The sequence below is a fragment of the Chiloscyllium plagiosum genome, unplaced genomic scaffold (genome assembly GCF_037043375.1).
Source record: "Chiloscyllium plagiosum isolate Xiang-an unplaced genomic scaffold, Cpla_swu_hap1 HiC_scaffold_3, whole genome shotgun sequence".
Classification (NCBI taxonomy): Eukaryota; Metazoa; Chordata; class Chondrichthyes; order Orectolobiformes; family Hemiscylliidae; genus Chiloscyllium; species Chiloscyllium plagiosum.
Genome location: NW_028270141.1, coordinates 15,123,173 through 15,145,104, shown reverse-complemented (window position 1 = coordinate 15,145,104; position 21,932 = coordinate 15,123,173). Strand labels below are relative to the sequence as shown.

Here is a 21,932-nt window from a genome sequence, read left to right as displayed (position 1 = left end):
GAAATGAATAGTAAGAAGAAGATAAACAGAGTCTAGTGAACAATTAAAAACCAAAAAAAGATTAAGTGAATATGCAAAGAAATGAATTAAAAAAGATGGATCAATCCAGATAACAGCAAGTAAAATGAAACTTTCATTTTAAGGGAAACAATGTGTAACTGTGAAAATGATAGATTTATCACATAAATATCAATGACAAAACTAAGAATGAGGAGGGGCTTTTAAGCAAAATAAGGTCATGGAGAAAGTAGTGGGGGCAGTGAAGAGAGAGAATGTAAAGGCAGGAGAGCAAAAGAAAATATGGGAAAAGATCAAGAATGGCAGGAAGGGACAGTGAGGGAAAAAAAAACCTAGACTAGCTAGAAGTGCTGTACCTGAATGTGCATAGCATTCATAAGAAATTAAATAAATTGACAGTGTATAATCAAGTAAATAAACATGACTGATCATTATTCAGACCAGACAGCAAGAGGACAAGGATCATTCCTGAAATATTGACGGGTACATGACATTCTAGTTGAATAGGAGGCTACGTAAAGCACTGTTAATCAAAGGCGGTTTTCGTGCAGTAGTTAGAAATGATCTTGTTTCAGGAGATTACATAGAATTGGTTTGGTAGGGGAAAAGAAGTCACTAGTGGGAGCAATCTACCTGCACCCACACAATAACCAGTGTGAGACACAGTATACAAGAAGAAATACTGTGTATTCTTCTATGTTCTATGTTCTAAATATTGGGGTTTATGATAAAGGGGTGGCAATTTTCGTGTATGACTTTAATCTACATATAAACTGGATAAATAAGACGTACAATAGTAGCTTAGATGAGGGATTTATAGAATGCTTTTGTGATAGGTCTTTAGAACAGCAAGTTCTGGAACCAAGCAAAGCACAGGTTTTTACATTTTAATTGTGTAATGAGACAGGATTAATTAGGAACCACAGAGTAAAGTCACCTCTTTGCAGCAGGAATGACAATGTGATTTTTATTTACAGTACTTTCAGTTTGAAAGGGAGAAGTCGAGTATTTTAAACTTAAATTACAGCAACTATATGAGAATGAAAGCTGAAGTGAACTACAATGCTAGCCAGTGGATAGATAAATAGACAAGCAGTTGCAGATATTAAAGCGAATATTTCAGAATTCTCAGAATAATTACAATCTGACTAGAAAGGTAAATTCAAAGGGGAGGATCTACGCCTGTAGCTAATCAGTTCAGGAAAGCATCAAACTTAAAGAAAAAGTGTACAATTGCACAAAAAGTGGCAGTTCAGATATTTAGTCAGAATACAAAGAACTGCAGAAAATGATTCGAAGTTTAATCAGGGAAAGATAGGGTATGAGAGGCAGCAAGCTCGTCATGTAAAGCTAGACCAAGAGTTTCGATAGATATCTAAAAAGAGAAAAGGTAAATGCTGGTCCTCTACAGAGTAAGAAGGAAAGTTAATAATTGATAACAGTAAAGCAGCGATCATAATGATTGAATACTTGGTTTCTATTTTCACCGTTGAGGCAACAGTTATTACATGGATTTAATATAAATTAGGATGTGGAAGAAAGCAAAGATTTGATGAAATTACAATCATCAAGGAAACAGTACTAACAAACTAATGAACTGCAGGGTTCCATGCCTTCAGTCCTGAATAACTCCATTTGAGCGTCTCACATGAGGTTGCTGATGAGTTGGTGTTGATTTTTTAAAATTCAATTGACGTCGGAAAGGTGCCATCAGACTAGAAAGTAGCAAGCATATACATTATAGCCAAGGGAGGTAGGCAGGCAGGAAATGGAATTTTAAGCACGATAGCTTGATAGCTAATGTAGGGAAGGTGCTAGAATTGATCACTAAAGGAGCTTGTTCTGAACACTTTAAACCTTCAACATAATTGGAAAAAGCCAGTATGGTTTAGTGAAAGGAAAGTCAGTTTTAACAAATTTATTGAAGTTGTTCAAATGAGTAACTTGTTGTGGATAATGGGGAGCTCCTTAATCAACTGGATTTGCAAAGGACATTTCACAAGATGCACACAAAAGGACTGCAAATGCTAGAGATCTGAGTCAAGATTAGAGTGGTGCTGGAAAAGCACAGCAGGTCGAGCAGCATCCGAGGAGCAGGAAAAATCGCATTTTGGGCAGGAGCCCTTCATCAGGAAGATTGGCTGGCTGGCCTTAAGGATGCATACATGGATCTTTTTCTGATTGGAAGGGTGTGATAAGTAGGGCGCTGTAGGAATCTTGAGTTTTTACAATTTGTATCCATGATGTAGATGAGCAAAACAAAAACACAGAAACAAAATTTGCCAATGACACCAAGCTAAGTAGGGAAGTAGATTTGTAGAAGTCAAAATCAAGTTGTAGCTGGGCATGGATACATTGAATGAGTAGGCAAAAATCCAGCAGATGAAACATAATGTTTGAAAATGTGAAGTTGTTCATGAGGCAGAAAAAGTTAAAAAAAAAAGTGCATTACTTAAATAGAGAATAAGTGCCGAAATCCAAGGTGCAGAGGGATCACTGTGTTCCACTGCACGACACACAAAATGTTAAATGTAAATAATTAAGGTGGTTAATGGAATGTTATCCTTATAATAAGAGGAAGTGAATACAAAAAGTGTTATGCTTCAGTGGTGCAAGGTATTGATAAAACCACATCTTGATTTGTGTACACAATTTTGGACTCTCAATTAAGGAAGGATGCAAATATGTCAGATACAGATCAGAGAAAGATTACTTGATGGACAGTTCGATGAGCAGGTTGTCTAACATTGAAAACTTGGACAGACAGAACTGATTTACACAGGAGTTTAAAATGTGAGTAATGACTTAATTGAAGTTCTAAATGTTCTTGATAAGGTGGACATGGAAACGATGTTTACTCTCGTGGGCGAGTCTAAAACGGGTGGGGGGGGGTCACTGTTTAAAAATTCGAGGTCACCCTTTACGATCAGCCATGATCTTTTGGAATGGCACAGCAGGTTCAAGGGGCCGAATGGCCTACCTCTGTCCCTACCCATCTTTACATTACGCCAATTTAATTGATTAAAAGGAAACAGGTCATTTGAAAGCTGCAAATAATCAAAAATGGAAAAGAACTGATATTGTTTATTTTAATTCCACCAATGCCATCAATAAGGGAATTATTGATGAAGCTCAGAAATGTATTATTGCATGAAGGTTAAAAATGATATTATGAAGTAAGAGGTGTGCATTTCAAGTGCTTAAAAATAATCTTTCAAAACTGAATGTACTGAGAATTATCAATGCATAACATGCAAAAACTTTTTTTAAACAGAGAAATGGAAGATCTACATATGTCACAAAGGAGCTAAAATAATTGCCAGCAGCTTTTCATTTCATTAACCTTTAGTAATCTTCATCAGACACTTTTTTTTAAAAATCCACTCTTGTCAATGCACTCACTGCTGCTGACATTTTCCCATGTCTTTGTACATATCTTGATTCAAAAAATGGCAGTGTTTCTCTTGCACATCAATGAATTTCTTGAATATGTAGTAGATTTAGTGAGGGAAAGGTGGAATTATTTCATGCAATTGAAAAAGTTCTTGCATAACCTTTACATTTTTTCTAACACAGTTATTACTCTGTTTGAACTGTGCTCAATCAGATGTTTGGGGGAAAATGAGCAAAATAAATCAACATAACTTTGCCACTGGCTCAAAATAAAAATGATCACTCTCTAAATAAATGAAAACTATAAAAGTAAACAGTCAATGCCCACAAGGATAGGAAAAGTGAGACAATAAATTATTTAAAGAGATAACTGGGATAGGCAATTGAGAAAAATAAACCTGAAGGGTTTACCTACTCTACAGTAAGACAGCACTGGATTGCTGCTTGTATACTTGCCTTGCAGGTGGTGAAACTTTACTAGATTGATCACCATAATGAGAGGGCTGCCCTATATTGAGAAACTGAGCAGATTGGATTTACACTCTTTGAGAATTAGACATAATCTCATTGAACCATGCAAGATTTGGAAAGGATCAGACAGGGTAAATATTGAGAGCTCGTTTTACCTGGCAGGGGAATCTAACACAGAGAGCAACAGTTTTAGGATAAAGAGACATTTCTTTAGGACCGAAAGGAGGGGAGTTTTCTCACTCAAAGGGTTGTGTATTTTTGGAATTTGCTTCCTCAGAGACTTATGGATGCCCCATATTGAAAGCATCCCAGACAGCAAATAGAAACATTTTTGGTCAGTTAAGAAATCAAGAGATATTGGGGAAACCGGCAGGACAATAGAGTTGAAGCAGAGAATTAATCATAATCATACTAAATGGTGGAATGTGCACAAGGGGCCATTATCTACTGCTACTTTTATTCATTATGTTCGTCTGAGTCAATGAGTATTAATCCAAAGCAATGTTGAACAGGATGATTACTTTGATAAATACTTTGTAGATCACATATATTACATCACTAAATGATATTTAAATTTGATTGTCAAAACAATCTTTGACTCAGACAAAAAGATTTGATGTAGCTAAAAAAAATTGCTATTGACCATTTGTCAGGAATCCTAATGACTAAAATTTCAGCAAAAAAAAAATGACAGAATCTTTACTATTTTTTTCATTCTGATTTTTATATAGTTAATCCATTCAAGTATGTGTTCTCCTATTTAAACTTTTTATGGTCAAGAATAGTTGCAGCTCCATTTATGTACAAATAAAATTATTGCTCCTTCCTTTTCCCTTACGAACATGAAAGCAAAATTGTTACACTATCCATAACTGATATGATGCAATGATTCATGTGATTTCATTATTTTTAAATTGATTGCTTACATAAATTAAGATTGGGTGCCACTATGTGGTCACTAAAAGCAATACAACTTTTGATAAGAGCTAGTTGCAGGGAGAGAATCAACAAATATAGCAAAAAAAAAGGTCTATATTTTCTAATGACAATTCTGCCATTAGAAAGAAACTACTGAAAGAAAAGGAAGGTCCACACATGGTACTGAAGTCTATACTGGTAGACCTTTGCTTAAGAGCAACTGAATGTCAGTGAAACCTCAATTTTAATCCACAGAAGATTTGCCTTCTGGCTTCTTCACCAAATTACATGAAGGCTCTACAACAGCGTGTGGGGAAACATTCAAGATTCAATGTCACATCTCCCACTGCAGTTATGATTAGGTTTTGGATCACTTTGAAGCCACAACTTATTTATAGTGATGAATTATGGAGTACAGTTCCCACAGGAGCTTTCTGCACTAACCTGATTCCTTCTATTTCTGATCTTTAAAATAATTGTTTTTATTTGTTCACAGGCATTGCTGGCTAGTATGAGAACCGTGTCTTTTTATTTTTGTGCTTTTCATAATTTATGAACTAAAATTACTAAGAACTATTTTCAAACCTGGTGTCTTGCAAGAGTGCTTCGTGTTTTGAAAAGCAAGTAGCTTGACACCCATGGTGAACATTATGTAAACAGCTGGTAGCTTGACACCCGTGGTGAACATTCTATAAACAGCTATTCTAACAATCAGTAATTGAAGTACTTGCAGTGGAACTGGATCCATGGAGTTTTATGTATAGATGCAGCTGAGTAGCAACAATAAGTTAATTGGTCGATTGAATAGTCACCAGTTATTGATGACAAAAGCCTTTTTCCTGCCAACAACTGTGTGACTAGTTGTCAGGTAAACCAACAGGCTTGGGGCTGGGAACAAGATGGGAAGATGTTGATATCCACCAGTTCAGAAGTGGTTTCAGTTCTCTGCAGTCAAAACTCACTTTAAGCCTTAAGAAAACCAATTAATCTTCCCTTAAACAGTTGATATAAGCTGTGACTTTTAACTGATATCAGAAATATTTTACAAATGAATCAACCACCCTGTGCCTCTTGCAAACTAGTTGACACATTTGGAAAAGCAGCAGCTTTCAGATCAGCAAGAACCAATCCAAGAGAATTTGTAGACAAAAGTTTTTGAATCTCTTTCCAGTTTTTCCTCCCCATATATTATTTCCCTGTCTGTGTAATGGAGAGTTTATAAGGGAATTTAATTAGTAGTGTTAAATGCCAACAGTTGGTAAATGTTTAGCTGTAGCTAGTCTAACCAATTGTAATAAGTAGTCATTTTTACGAAGTATAATCTTGGACTGTACTCGGGATATGGGCTGAACTTCAGGGGAGACTGAAACTCTGGAGTTTAAAGTCCCCCTCCCACCAGCCGCCCCCACACCCCCAGTCCCCTCTCCCAAGTATATTTCTGGCAAACATCCAAGCCATTGAAAACAAAATGGATGAACTTAAAGCGAGACTCACCTTCCAAAGAGAATTCAGAGACTACTGTGTCCTGTTTTACAAAGACATGGCTCACTCCTGCTACACCTGACTGTGCCTTACAACCGGAGTGTTCTTCAGTTTACCAAATGGACCCCTTGGTGTCCTTGGACAAGGCAAAGGGCGGTGGAGCCTGCCTCCTAATCAACAATTCTTGGTGCTCAGACATGGCAATCCTGGCAAGTTACCGCTCCTCAGGTCTGGAATATCATAGAAGTGAAGTGCTGTCCCTGCCAGATGAGTTCACCTTCACTATGCTGATTGAGTCTACATCCCACTCAATGCAGAAGTGAAAAGTGCACTGATGTACTATACAACACTACAAACTGTTTTCAGAAAGAATACCCTGAGGCCCTCTTCATTGTAGCTGGTGACTTCAACCATACCAACCTCAAAAACATGCTACCAAGATACTGTCAACACTTTTCCTGTCCCAGAGGTCTGAACATCTTTGACTATTACCATGCAACTAAAAGGTGCCTACTGCTCCATCTCCCATCTGCATTTTGGACAATCAGATCACAATGCTGTCTCCCCCTCCCAGCTTACATGCAGGGATTGAAGTGTAAGGACCCAGTACACAAAGTAGTGCAATGTTGGTCTGAGGCAACGGAAGGGTTTCTACTGGACTGCTTAGAATCAAGGGACTTGTCCATATTTGCGAACTCAGCAGTCAACCTATATGAGTACGCTACTACCATTACAAACTTCATTAGTGTGCAGACGACAGTGTATGGAAGTTAATTTGAAGGTTCCCCAAATGGAAATCATTGGTGGACAGGGAAATCCACCCCCAACTGAAGTCCAGGTCTGAGGCGTTCAACCCCAGGAAATCCTGACCTATACATAAAACTCCAGAGACACCAAGAGGCAACATCAAACTCAGCTTGAGACCCAGACCAAACACATGTTTTTGAGAAAGAGAATCAGGGAGCACCACGTCCTGACAAGCCAAATGAGTGCACGCTGTGAACAAGGGCCATTAAAGTACCTTACCAGTCTTTCCATCTGCCCATCACACACGTTTGTTTCCCTCTTTTGTATTTGTGTGTAAATGGAGAATTTAAAAGAGAGCTAGAGTCTTAACTAGTAGTTATATACAACAGTTCATAATTGCTTGTCCAGAGACTGAATCGACTTATTTGTAACAAATCTTGTTAAGTACAGAAACTTAGTCCATGTTTTCTGTCAATCAGGATCTGCAAGATAGCTAAATTGGGGAATTCTTATATTTTTTAAACTTTAATTTCTGTGTTGACTCTTGGAATAGTGAGGCTGATTTCCACTAGTGAGGAATAATGCAGCTCTCCAATCTCAGTTATAACAATGGCTAAAGAAATATACACACATGACCTTAAGAGCTTTTCCCATCAATCCTTTAGAATTCAGAAGTCTGAATGCTACATGTAACAATAAATATCTTTTGAGGAAAAACTCTAAAATAAGGTGGTGAATGTCACCTTCTTGCATAGAAATATTCTCACTTCCAACAATTTATAACGCTATTTCAACAAAAAGGTGAAAACATAGAATTTTCTTCTGATCTCACCTGTCTGGAGTAGCTCTCAATCTCCTCTGCACGTTTCTGATACCACTCTGTCAGACATTCAATAGAGGGTTCAGTTGTGCTGAACTTCAACAATTCAGGCTGCTCTTGATACAGAAATTCAGCTACATCTTGTGGACTGCAGTCTATGACCTGTCTGCAGGAATGGAACACACATTGCATTTAATCAGATGAATAGAAATTACAAATAAAGGAATAACTATGCAAGCCATAAGCTAGTCTACGATGAACAAAATAAGCTAGTCACGGCTGAATGCATTTTATTCATTAGGGGTATGTACCGTATCAAAGTTGAGAATGTTAATATAAATTATCAAGTTAGGATGCCTGTTGCAAAATATTTACCAAAATAACTAAGGAAATAAACTTGATTATGGACTAAAAGCAAAGAACTTAACACATTGAAAATATAAATTATTTTAGAAAATGCTCGAATATTCTAATTTGTGCATAATCTGTGGAGAGGGATCTTGATCATCTTATTTTATAGTAGCTGTCTTTCTTTTAGACCTAAGGCTCTTATTCTAGAAAGCTCGGTAATACTATTTTCTCAGTAACAGAGTCTACTTTTCCAGCAACTTATTATATCAAGATTTTTTCATCGAGCCCAATCAAGTTTAACCATTTGAGCATTTCCAGGCTCGAAAGCTGAATATCACTAGGCATCAAAACCTGTTTCAATCACACACATCAGAACTAGATAATGTCCTAAATCTGAGCTTTCAATTGGCCGGGGAAAGAAAAAAAGTTCATGATGTGTTGGATCCCCAGAGCATTTCCCACATATAGCAGCCAATAAGAACAAAGTTAATGATTTTAAACAAAAACAAATGAATGGGGAAAAATAATGTATAATTAAGCAGGAATGCTCTTCATTGAAGGTGAAAATATTTGCAGGAGGTGTGAGTGGCAGAAATCTGAATTGCTGCTGTATAAAAGCAAAGAGAAAATTAGCGAGAAAAGAAGAAAACAATATTGAACGAAATAAATTGGGGCAGTGTTTTGATTGAATATGTTTGAACATGAAAGCTTGCAAACTGCCAAGTCAAAAAGTAAGGTAGACTGGACAATTGTTCTGCAGAATACCAGAGTTCAGTTCACAAATGTGACCTTGACCTTCCAGTCACTTTTCATTAAATTTTCCACCTTACTCCCTTTCAGTCTTCTCTGTTCTTCAGTTTTACAGTAATGCAGTGAACATCAATGCAAGCTTGCAGTGCAACACCGCATATTTTCCCTAGAAACTTACTAAAATTTATCCACAGGACATGGGTGTCACTGGCAGCCTAACCCAAAGTGATGTTGGAAAGTTAGTGGTGAGCAGTCTTCCTAAACTACTACAGTCCATTCAGTTTAGGAACACTTAAGTTGCAGTTAGGAAAGGAGTTCCCAAGATTTGATCCAATGAACTGAAGGAATAATGATATACTTCTAAGTCATGATGGTGCTTGACTTGGAGGGGAATTTGCAGCTGGTGTGTCTGCTACGATGTGTCTGTGCCTTTGTCTTACATGGCAGAGGTTACAATAGAAGGTTCTATCAAAGCAGCAGCAGTTTGTTTTGACCTGATCTGTTGACTCTTGCATCATGGTGATCTTTACAACCTTCTGTACCTTATACTGAACTCAATAATTTGAGACTATAGCCTTTGCAGCCACCATGTTTTGATTTTTTTGGAGGTTTGCTTTCTGCTCTCTAATCTTATTCCTCTCTTTTGCTTACAGATGAGACAGTCACTTACAGAGATGTGACTGAACAGATGACTAAAAGCTTAGCCAAAAAACAAACAGATTTTTATGATTATCTCAAAAGGAGGAGAAAGGTAGAAAACTAGAATTTGGAGTTTGTGCAGCTAATAACTAGCAACCTATGATTTGTGATGTAAAACACCAAGGCACAAGGGATTCAGCGATCTTGGGAGTGCTGTAGATTATGAGGGATGAGGCCATGGAGGAAGTTGAACACAAGAACGTGCATTTCAAAATCAAAATAATTTAACTTGAAGAAATACTTTATTTTGAAGAATGCAGTCATTCAGGTCCAGTAACTTGCTAATTACCCTGAGCTGAATTGACAAGATTGAACAAATTTTATTACTCAGAATTACTGTAGAATTATCACAGAAAGCACATACAGAAACCTCAGTCAAAGATGGCAATGTCAGAAACAATTGGTTATTAATGTCAGTTACAAATATGAATTTTAATCAAAATTAGTTTATTTTTAAACATAAAATTGTTGGCTCTTTTGTAGGTTGTTGTGTACCTATCAATTAAATACTAAAAATCACGAATGACCGCAACATTTTATTACCATCATTCTTGCAGGTGACACAGTAGCACAATTCTATTTTATCTAATATTATGTGACCATCATTCACTGATACTAGCTTTTTTATGTCAACAGCAACAGCAACAGCAAAAGTGAACTTTTGTTACAGGGTGATCATGCAGCAGAGATTATGCAAAACTTTAGGAAGATATTTGCAGTTGGAGTGAGTCACAATTTTTGAACTCACATTAAAGAGCATCAAAATGTGTTGGCTGCCCCTACATTTACTAAGATATCAAAAAAGCACAGCTTTCCTTCCAAGTTGCCCCTCTTTAATGTATACTTTTCCACAAATGTAATGCCTCTTAGCTCCCAAAACTTGTTAAGAAACACTTCAGTCACAGCCATTCTACCTTTTACTACAGGCTACTAATCTATAATTCTGACTGGTAAGCAACATGACTTCCCCACTTGCCTCACTAATCTTGCGCAGCTTTTGTGTTGATCAGCTGATCAATTTATTTTTTTAAAATCCACCCCAAGTTACCCAATCCCTTCCAAAGAATGTTTCAACAAAATATTTCAAGAAGAAAGTGTTGATTGTATTGTACCCAGCACAGTAGGTAAATCTATAAAACTGAATACGAACATGCAAAAATTTACCTTAAATTTGGTTCTTCACACCAATCTAGATCCTGATGCCTTTGTTCATTCCACGGCAATACCACCAAATCACCCTGCTCATCAACAAACCTGTGGAAAAAAAAATGCAATACATTCAAAACTAAGACAGATCAATCCTCATACTAAACCTTAAAATACAAATGTTCACCGTCTCCTGCCTCACATCTTCAATGCATTATCTGCGCTGACATGTTAAAGTTCACTTGAGAATGTAACTTTTTTTTTTTAAGAAGTTTTGTGACTTACATATGAAAGAACTGAAAACAACATGGTCATTCTAAAAGATAAGAGACTTAGCAAATAATCCTGGTCTTTTCAATATATAATTTCAGTTACATCACACGAAACGTTTGCTATAAATTCTGTGTCTTATGCTCTTATACTCCACAACGACCTGATGAAGGAGCAGTGCTCTGAAAGCTAGTGCATCCAAATAAACCTGTTGGACTATCACTTGGTGTTATGTGATTTTTAACTTTGTGCACCCCAGGCCAATGCTGGCACCTCCAAATATTGGCAGGTTAAAACAGGAAATTCTGCACAGTCAATATGAGGAGTTAGGTACCAAATAAAGCAGCACAACCCACAGATCATAATCTCGGCATTAAATGTAAATCAGATTAGACAGATGTATACATTGCTCAATGACTGGTGTGGGCGAAGTGTGTTCCTGTTGTGGGGCATAGGCACTAAATGTCAGGGAAGGTGGAATCAGAGTCAATGTGATGGTCTCCAAATAAACCATGCTGGGGGCCATGTCCCTGCCGACTAAGAGATGATTTTAACAGTACTAACAGAGAAACAGCAACAGACTTCACAAATGTACCCCTTTGTTATCCTGTTTTTGAGAGATTCTGGCAGTTTTCAATGTAAACAAAATCTCATTTTATAGTAATAAAAGTAGCTTGCATTAGTTTTCTTTCCCCCAAAACCATAACATAGCTCAAACAAAATAAAGTATAATCTCAGTACATAGTATACAGACACACAAGGGAATTCAAAAATTTTACAAGAGACAATACTTACAAATTAGTTTTGTCGATAACACATTTAATTTTGAACATTTTTGTTACTTTGCCACTACCCAGTGTTCCTAGTTGACTCTGGCAACAAATTTTGTGGCAGATGACTACATTATACAATGCTCCAGATTTATTTTGCTGATATTGTCACTGATGTATATCAACTCAGTCATCATGTCAACTAGTTTTATTGTATCGAGCAGCAATATTTCAAAGAAAATATGAAGGCATTACATTAATGCAAAAAAAAAACCTGTAGTTACTATACATTATACTTGTGTTTAATAATGTCTGGTCTACTGCAGACAATTTCCCAGTGCAGTCACTCATGCAATCAGTCTGAGTATCCACCTTGAATAGAAATTGACTCATACTGTCCCATATCTCCAGGCATGATAGTGAAATCTGAGGCATAACAACAGTACCCCCTTGTGATCTGAGCAAGAGATTCACATCTTTCACATTTATTTTTCTTCAATCCTTCTATCAGCAAACAGGCAAACACATGATGAGACAATTCTGTATACAAATCAATAATACATGTTTTCTTTCATGCGATGAATGAACAGAGTTGCAATTATGATTGAAATCAAATTAATCCAATCAGTGCAACTCATCAACATGAGAATATACAAAATGAAGAATGTGTTAAACTTCCTGGATCAGGGGTTCATTTTATTTGATAACAACAAAATCATCAAATGTCATTCTCCAGAATTTCTAAATTAGGGCAAAATAAACACCCTCACATATTTCAATTTTTAAAGACCTTTGCACTATTCTAAAAAAAAACAGAAACATGCAAGGGATTTTTGATGATTGATGATTTTATCTTATTTAGCCAAGATCAACTGGTATCTCAGAATCCCCACCACGATGGATCAGAGGCACCAATAAGTCAGCTTTATTTGAAAGCAACTTTTATTCTTCGTATCTTTCATCTAGTTGCTTTCAAAATAAAGCTTGACAATATATTTTCCTGTATAAAACAAATTAAGTGTCTACCAAACTATTCTGTGCAGGAACGGCGAGAATCCATTCTTAATGCAGCACACGTTTAAAAATTTCCCCCAGTAAGAAACTAGGCAAACAGTCCTCTGACTTCATCTCGGTATGAAGCTTGTTGAGATTTTATCACCTGGTTCACAAAGAGGAGAGTTGGCTTTTTACAGAATTATTAGAAGTTAAATTAGAACATCTGAGCACTGTTAATACATTGGAAACTACTTTGAAAATGTTCTGATACAATAATACTAAAGAAAAAAACTGATAGGATTAAGGCTAAGGTCAGTTTGGGGTTGGACCCAAAGAAACCTGAAAGACTGCAGTTGCTGGAAATCCGAAACAAATACAGATGTTGCTGGAAAAGCTCAGCAGGTCTGGCAGCATTTATGGACAGACACTAGAGTTAACGTTTCAGGTCCAGTGACCCTTCTTCAGAACTGACCTGCTGAGATTTTCCAGTAATTTCTGTTTTTGTTTCAGATGCAATAATATTGTCATCATCTGGTTCATAATCTGTAAGCTTTAAAATGTAACTTTTCGCTTTGGAAATTGGAATGTTAAATTCGCGATGAATGGAAATATCTGGTTAAGAAATTGGTATGCAAGTCTAAATCCAAACTTCTATTTGAATTATTCATTTCAGTTCAATTGTAACCACCGTTTATCTTACAAAATCAGAGAGAGGAGTGGGAATTACTGAACGATGGGATGACCCATGTTTAGAATTGTAATGGTGTCAGAAGGTTTATCCTAACTTCAATATAAGATATAAATTATTTATATTGTTCTCAGATGAAAAGATGCTTAACATTGGTTGTAAACGAGATAGGTGCTTAACAGGGCTACAAATTCTGAGAAGTTATTGTAAATCCCTGTGCTAGATTTAAATTATTCATATGGGTTAGAAAACCAGAGAATTGCTTTGAAGATAAAATAATCAGTTCACTTTTCTGTCGAGACCATCCCAAAGCATGTTAGGTTTTCTTGGAGATGGCCTGTGGAGCTAAGAAGGTTCCTTTGTTTAATTCAGGTGAGTATTTCTCACAGAAGGCAGTTGGCAGTTTTGATTTGCTATCAATTGCACCTCAATCAAGAGCAAACGGCAATGACTTTAAATCAGGCATGTTCTTAAACAGAGAGAAAAATTAACTTGATCATTTACCACATGGAATGCAGAAGGCTTTCAGGTTTAGCTGGGAATATACAAGGAGGAAGAAGTTGAAGATTTGTCCAGATCGAAGCTACAGGATGAAATTTACAGTGGCCTTCACAGAGTGCAGTATCAGAAAGCAGTCAGCACAGCTAGCTTGCAAGGCTGTGAGAAAGCATTTGGGTATGTACTGACTGCCAAGCAAGAAGCTGCAGAGTTCACAGTTTTAAGGTGTTCAAAGCAAAATTAGAGAGTCTTTTAGCCAAAAGTTAGCGGAAGAATCCCTGTACACCTTGCTCCTTGGAGAAAGCTGGAATACCTTTGGGTTCATTTCTCAAGAAGTAAATTAATCTGCAAGATTCTGCTCATGTACAAAGGAGTTCTTGGAGAGTCATACAAAGTGGAACTGAGATCATTGCATAAGCAATTATATAAACCTAAATTGATAGTGCCTGCCTTTGCTGAATTTTTTTTTTTTACAGACAACAAAGTTTGTTTTGTGTAAAAACATTAAATCCTGTGTCACTGTTCTTTCAGAGTTGAAAAGTGTGGTGCTGGAAAAGCTCAGCAGGCCAGGCAGCATCTGAGGAGCAGGAGAATCAACGTTTTGGGCATAAGTCCTTCTTCAGGAATGAGGCTGGTGTGCCAAGCGGGCTGAGATAAAAGGTAAGGGGAGGAATTGGGGGAGGGGCACTGGGAATACGATAGGTGGAAGGAGGTGAGGGTGATAGGCCGGAGAGAGGGTGTGGGGGTGGAGAGGTTAGGAAGAAGATTGCAGATCAAGAGGGCAGTGCTGAATCCGGGGGTTGGGACTGAGATAAGGTGGGGGGGAAGGGACAGCACCTCCCCCTTGACCTGCAATCTTCTTCCAGACCTCTCCGCCCCCACCCCCTCTCCGGCCTATCACCCTCACCTCCTTCCATCTACCGTATTTCCAGCGCCTCTCCCCCAATTCCACCCCCCCACCACCACCTTTTATCTCAGCCCGCTTGGCACACCAGCCTCATTCCTGAAGAAGGGCTTATGCCCGAAACGTTGATTCTCCTGCTCCTTGGATGCTGCCTGGCCTGCTGAGCTTTTCCAGCACCACACTTTTCAACTCTGGTCTCCAGCATCTGCAATCCTCACTTTCTCCTCACTGTTCTTTCAGTTGATTATAGGGTGTTCGGATTTCCTTTTAAATGTTCTCTAACAGAATTATAACAATATTATTTCTGAAATGCAAGCTTGATGTTGGACATTCACAAGGTCTTCATATCTCACCACCAATTCATTAGTTTGTACCTCAAAGTACGTGATCCAACAATATTCAAGTGACACAAAAACAGAAATTACCAGAGAAACTCAGCAGCCCTGGCAGCATCTATGGAAAGAAAGCAGAGTCAACATTTCAGGTCCAGTGATCTTTCTTCAGAACCAGTAGTAGCTAGGAAAAGGTGGTAGATACACTGAATACTGGAAGACAGTGGAGTAAAGGAGTACGCGATATGTGAGATGGAACCAGGGAGACAGAATAGCACTTAAGCAAACAAAGGAAGTAACAATGGTGAGCCATGAAGAAAGAAAAGATAATAATCGGGACCCTAAAAGGGGTTGGCTATGCTGAAAGCAGCCCTTGTAATGACAAGGCCTGGGGATGTGGCAATAGTTAAAGGAAATAGAAGGTGATGTTGAGGCCCTAAAAAATATTGAATTTGATATTCAGTTCTGAAGGCTGCAGGGTCCTCAAGCAGAAGGTGAGATGCTGGGCTTCCAGCATGTGCTGAGCTTCACTGTAGGACTGTAGCAAGCCTGAGACAGAAATGATCCTGAGCTTTCATTTGCCTACTGCTTCAATGTGCCACCATGTTAGGCTCGGGAACATGGTGGCACATTGAAGCAGTAGGCAAATGAAAGCTCAGGATCATTTTTTTTAGACAGAATGTGGGTGTTCCACAAAGCAGATACCCAGGCTGTGCTTCATCTCCCCACTGTAGAGCAGACCACATTGTGAGCAGCAAATAAAGTAGACTAAATTGAATGATATGCAGGTAAATCGCAGATTCACCTGGAAAGTATGATGAAGCCTTGGATGGTGAATAAATATGCAAGTGTTACACCTTCTGTGATTGCATGAGAAGTAGATGTGGGGAGATATTGGGAGAGGAGCAGTGGACCAGGGTATCCCAGAGGGAATGGCCCCTGTGAAATGCTGATAAGGGAGGGGATGGGAGGAGAATGAGGGAATGAGTCTGGTGGTAGCATCCCACTAGAGGTATCAGAAATGGTAGCTTTCAGCGTATATACTAGCTTTTTCTAGATACTACGAGTACTGACGAAGGGTCACTGGACATGAAAAGCTGATTCTGTTTTCTCTCCAAAGACGCTGCTAGGGTTTCTCCAGTAATTTCTGTTTTTGCTTCAGATGTCCAACATCTGCAGTTCTTGATTTTATTTTAACACTGAAGTAATATTATTCTTGAATAGGAGGTTTATGCACAGAGAACTATACAATAGCTTTCTGAAACCTAATCATCTTCAGGTGATCATGTATTTGCTAATGTAACTTAAACTTTCATTTCAAGAAATTAATGAATCTGTAATTTGTAGATAGCTTTAACTGTCCAGGATTTTCCAGAATTAGACACAATTGAAAAAACCTCTCAAACATGGTAAACGTGTCAGATTTAATTAGAATTGTGCTTTTGAAATGATCAGCAATTAATTATAGTTTTATAACTATCACTAAATTTTATAAAAAAAGAAATATCTACAATCTAGTGGTTTGTTCAGTTCTGAAATAGTATGCCACTAGGCTACCTGTGGCAGCCTTAGTTTACAATATTTCAGACATTAATGAACTGGCATAGTAAATGACTCACATCATAATACTCAGCTTTATTTCAGGTTAGATTATAAAATGAAATATAATAATCTGTGCTTTGATAATAACTTTTTCATATAAATCTGCACATGTGTATTTTAAAAAAATATTCTTACCTGGCTTCTGGAAGAAGGAAGCAATACTCATGAGGAGTCGTTGTTTCAGGGAAGTTTGAAAGAATGGCCAACCGGTGAGGCAGCAAATCTGATCCATGATAGGTAAAAAGAATCTCCAAAGCCTGAACATTGCTCTCCTGTTTAAAGAAAAAAAGCCCATGATAATAAAAACATGATAAAAAAGGTATAAAGAGTCCACCCTGAGATTCGTGGGCATTCAAGAATCTGTTTTCTGAGTGTCATGGTTTTTGTTTGCAAATAAAAGACCTACTCCTTGAAGAACTCTCCGTGTCTCCTTGTGATTCTCTACATTTTCTCCACGACATTGCCAACACAGTTGGCACTAAAATAAAGTTTCGAGCTGGTATAACCAAATTAATATGCATCAACACTTGAAAAACAATTGCCTTCATGCAACAAGCATTCATTCTTCCAATAATCTTCTATCTAAAAATGAAACAGCGGAATAGAAAATAAATTACACTTATGAGTGTCTTTTGCAACAAGTGAATGTGTCAAAGCACTTGACAATCAGTAAACTGTTTTGGACAAATATTCAGGGTTTGACGAGAAGGTGGAGGTTTGCAGACCGACAGCTCTCACAAACAGCTACAGCAACAAACAAGGTAACATGGGGCTTTTCAGAAATACAGCTGTGAAAGTTTGTATTTCCACCTCAGAGGGCAGGGTTGCCCTTATTTAAATGAATTGCCCAAATGGTGCACTTCTGACAGTGCAGCACTTTCTCAGTATTTCACTGAAGAGATGGTCTTGATATTTGTGCTCAAGTGCCCAAATGGAACTTGAATCTAAAAGCTTCGGACTCAGGGGAAAGTGAGCCACCAGCAAAGATGCAATAATTTGGCAGAAGAAATATTTAGTATTTGGAATGATTACACATTATTTACACAAAGTCTCCTTTAATAAAGCCAAGCAAACCTATTAACACATAGATAGGAGTCACATCTGTCATGAGCAGAGAACAGCGCCACCATTTTTTTATTTTTACATTAGCAAATGAAGTACAATTTCATTTAAATGCTTCTCCAACTGTAACTTATAGCCTGTAATGGATTGCCTTAATGCCCTGCACTCAGTTGGCTTTTGTACGTCTACGAACAAAGACGAGTGAAAATTACATTGTCAACAAGGGAGGGCAAAAGTCAAGATTGTGTTTTTATGCAACAGGTAAATATACTTCGGAAGCTATAATACCTTGCATATACACTGTAATATGAAAACCCAAAACTGGTGTACAATTCTTGACACCTAGCTTGGCCTTCCTTGGATTTGGAACAGAATTTAAATTTCCATTCAGAAAAACTAGACATATTTATGAATTGCACAGAATACAATAACTATTTTTATCAGAACACATGGCCAATATGATTTACAAAAGCTGGTCTATCCTACTTTGACAGTCAGACAGTTGAATATTATATCCCGATGAGAAATCTCATGAAAAACCTTACTCTCTTTGGTATTATTCTGCTTAAATTCTTTTTTTTTTTAAATGGATGACTTTTCTGGGCTCAAAGTTGCAGATGGTGATCACATGATTTTAATTTCAGAGGTTTCTGAAAACCCTGCATTGTCGAGAGATGCCAGCTAAAGGTGTCACAAAAAGATTGGACACGAGCTAAGTCTTGCCCACCAGCTCTGGATGAAGGAAAACATTAAAATGCACTATGTTAAAGTAGGCACTAATGCTTTCAGGTACTCAAATAGCCCCAAAAAGGCTGGTAGCCTGTCACCAGGTCACCCTTTATTTACACACAAAGTGTTTGACTTTCATACTGCCTTTTCAGAGTCACCTATCAAAATGTCAGTATTTTTTGTTAAGAATCCCTACAATGTAGAAACAAGCCATTTGGCCCAAGTCCACACCAACCCTCTTAAGAGTAACCCACCCAGATTCATTCCCCTACCCTATTACTCTACATTTCCCCTGACTAATGCACCTAACCCACACATCCCTGAACACTTTGGGCAATTTAACATAGCCAATTCACCTAACCTACACATCTTTGGCCTGCAGGAGGAAACTGGAGCACCCGAAGGAAACCCACGCCGGCATGGGGAGAATGTGCAAACTCCACACATATAGTTGTCAGAGGCTGGAATCGAACCAGAGTCCCTGGCGCTGTGAGGCAGTTGCGCTAACCACTGTGCCACCCTGTATCTCCAACAGTCCCTTTTTTAATGTCAGCCAGGGCTCCCTCATTGGGGCTGTTAATCTGGTCCAAATAGGGAACTCATTATCTGAGGTCCAGCTAGCTGACCACATTACAATCACTCCTGTTACCTCTTCGCCTCACAACTGGAAGTCTGTTGGAGGAAGTAAAGTTATCCCATGATCTTAATAATCTTAATTTTCCCACTGAGATAGACCATTGCCAACTGAAATGGCTGTCTTGTTACACAACTGAAATCTGAGCTTGCTGAATTCCTTTACCATACGATTCTGGGATTCACAGCCAGTTGCTGTTTAACCTCCAGTCAGCAAGACTTCACGCTGAGTTGGCAGCATACTACAGATCCACCATCTATTTCAAAGTTGCTAGTTAGAAAGAAACCTACACTTTGACTGCTAGAAAGAAACCTTCTTCTTGTCCCAGGCTCAGTAAACTGTTATTGTGCATTCACCTCCAGGATATTGTGACTTAGACGAACTGATTTTTCATAACTTTCAATTTAAAACCTTTGGTAAATCCAGAGGGTCTCTTCTCTCTTAATTTCCCAAATGTTGGTACATGTCGATGAAATAGCAAAAGCAATTCCCAAGTTTTGGACGTGTGTCAATAAACTCTATCTTTGATATGACCTTGAAGGATTTTTGCTTTGGATTTGCTTCAGAAGTTGAAATTTGTAAACCAGAGTTTGGGGAACTTGCTTTGGCTCCCTCATTACGGGATGGGAATAAAAAGGGAAAAGAGTAAATCAAACAACATATTGCCATCTTAGGTTTAAGAAAGGAAAACAATCCTAATTTAAATTTACCCAGTTTCCCCTTTTGTCCGTAATAATGGAAATGTGTTTCTAATAAAATTAACTTCTGCAGTATGCTGTACATTTTTATTATTACTCGGAATAGCTTTGCTTACATTAACTGATCCTTTATTCATCATGAAAGGCTAAGAGTCCATTCTTTACATCATGTAGGCCCAACTACCCTTTCATTGTCCCAACACGTGCCGAAATCATGTTCTGCTACATTATTCATTCAAGTCAGATTAATCATTGGTTTGTCGGCTCATTCAAGAGCATTGAGAAATATGTTGAAATATGCCTCAAGAATACCCAGTTTTCAGCTTCCAGATTTATTCTCGATTCATTACGGTGATCAAGCCATGCAAGAACAGTGAAAGGTCCCCTTATTGTGAAATTGGAATCAGTCTCGAAATGCTCTGTGTGGTAGCCACTATTATCAATGAACATTGCATGTGCAATGAGAGGTAACCAAAAATTATCCTTGTCATAATTGTTATCTTAGTTCCTTCCACACTTATTGCAAGGCAGCCAAGTCTTTCAGTGTCCAGTCAGTTCCATTTTTGGTGGAACTTTAGTGATACCTTCAATAATGGACTTTGAGGTCCTGCACCATTGTCCTTGCTACCTTCAAGGCTTCTTTCAAATGGTATGAAATATAAGCCAGTACAGACTCAAGCTAAGCATGGGCCATTTGGTCGTCTTCAGCATGAGGTATATTATTCTATATTTGGCCTGTTGGTACATGATACAAAGTCAATGTAAGGATTTCTTAGGGCCACTGACTGCAATTGCATACGACTGTGTCCCTTCATCTGGGGAGAGGGTTGAGGAGCTATCTGACTCCTAAGATAGGACAATGGAGGTAGATAGAGTTTTGAGCATTGGCTAAATTGTATGATTCTGTTGCAATAACTACATTAGGGTATTGCCCTGTTAATCCACAGGCCAGCTCAAATTTGGTATTAGCCCTGAGACGCAAGTGAGGTGAACTTTAGAAGATTGACTATCTTTGTCAAGTGGACCTGTTGGAGAAGTATGTCTTTGTTATTCTCTCTCATAGTTTGCTAGGTTGTCTGAGATAAGTTAAGATTCAGCCGTATTAGTAATAGATTGGAATCACACACAAGACAAACCAAGTCAAGGCAGGAAGTAGGCTTTCTGGTCTAAAAGACAGTTAATGTTTTTGTTCAATCAGACAGCATCCTGGTTATTTTTGCTGATATTAGCTTTGAATTTCTAGATTTCTCTAACAACAGATTCTACATTTTCAAGCTGTCATTGGGGAACTTGGACTCTCATATTTCTGTAGTATTAGTCGAGGCTTCTAGATTACTCAGTCAGTAATACAACCACTACTTGGTCGTACATTGGTTTATCTGACAACTTGTGATCATGACAAGGGAAGAGTCTTGAAATTTGGCAATCCAGTTGCAATATCTGATTTTTTTTTGTAGCGAATATTAAAATAAAATGCAAGAACATATTGTCATGTTTGCAAGTTAAACACTGACAAATAAATTATTTAATTCTGCTTTTCTCCCAACAAACCTAGTCTAGAGTTCCTCTTAATTATCAGCTATATTTTGCCTTTTGCTGAAACAGTGTCAGTTTCCAAACCAACCTCTTCCTCACCATCACTTGTCTAAGGTATCAAACTGCCTAAGGTATCTGACAACTAACACCAGATGAGCAGAAATCAAATTCAAAGTCTTTAGGCCCTGCTACAAGTACTATAAACATCATATGAATTCAAGTTGTTGGATATAAATCAGATAAAATTTATTTCCATGCACTGAATGAAATTTAGTTCATGAGTGGAGATGCGTTTTCAGAAAGTACATCTTACCCTTGCATAAGTTCTTGCTGACAATACAATATTTTGACTTCTAAACTTTTTGGAAAATTCTGAATCATATCTTCTTTCAGCAGCATGAGGCCCTCCAAGAATTTC

General features: G+C 37.8%; 1 protein-coding gene across 6 annotated transcripts in view; it reads right to left on the bottom strand.

Annotated features, from left to right (window-relative positions):
- The window catches only part of nbas (NBAS subunit of NRZ tethering complex), a 264,693-nt gene that overhangs the window by 183,813 nt on the left and 58,948 nt on the right, over positions 1–21,932 (bottom strand). For all 6 annotated transcript variants that reach the window (XM_087977600.1, XM_087977595.1, XM_087977597.1 and 3 more), the window contains 4 exons: positions 21,828–21,932; positions 16,991–17,127; positions 10,814–10,903; positions 7,862–8,015 (listed from right to left, as the gene is read on the bottom strand). In XM_087977600.1, coding sequence (XP_087833726.1) covers positions 7,862–8,015; positions 10,814–10,903; positions 16,991–17,127; positions 21,828–21,932 — 486 coding nt within the window. The remainder of the gene's footprint in view (positions 1–7,861; positions 8,016–10,813; positions 10,904–16,990; positions 17,128–21,827) is intronic.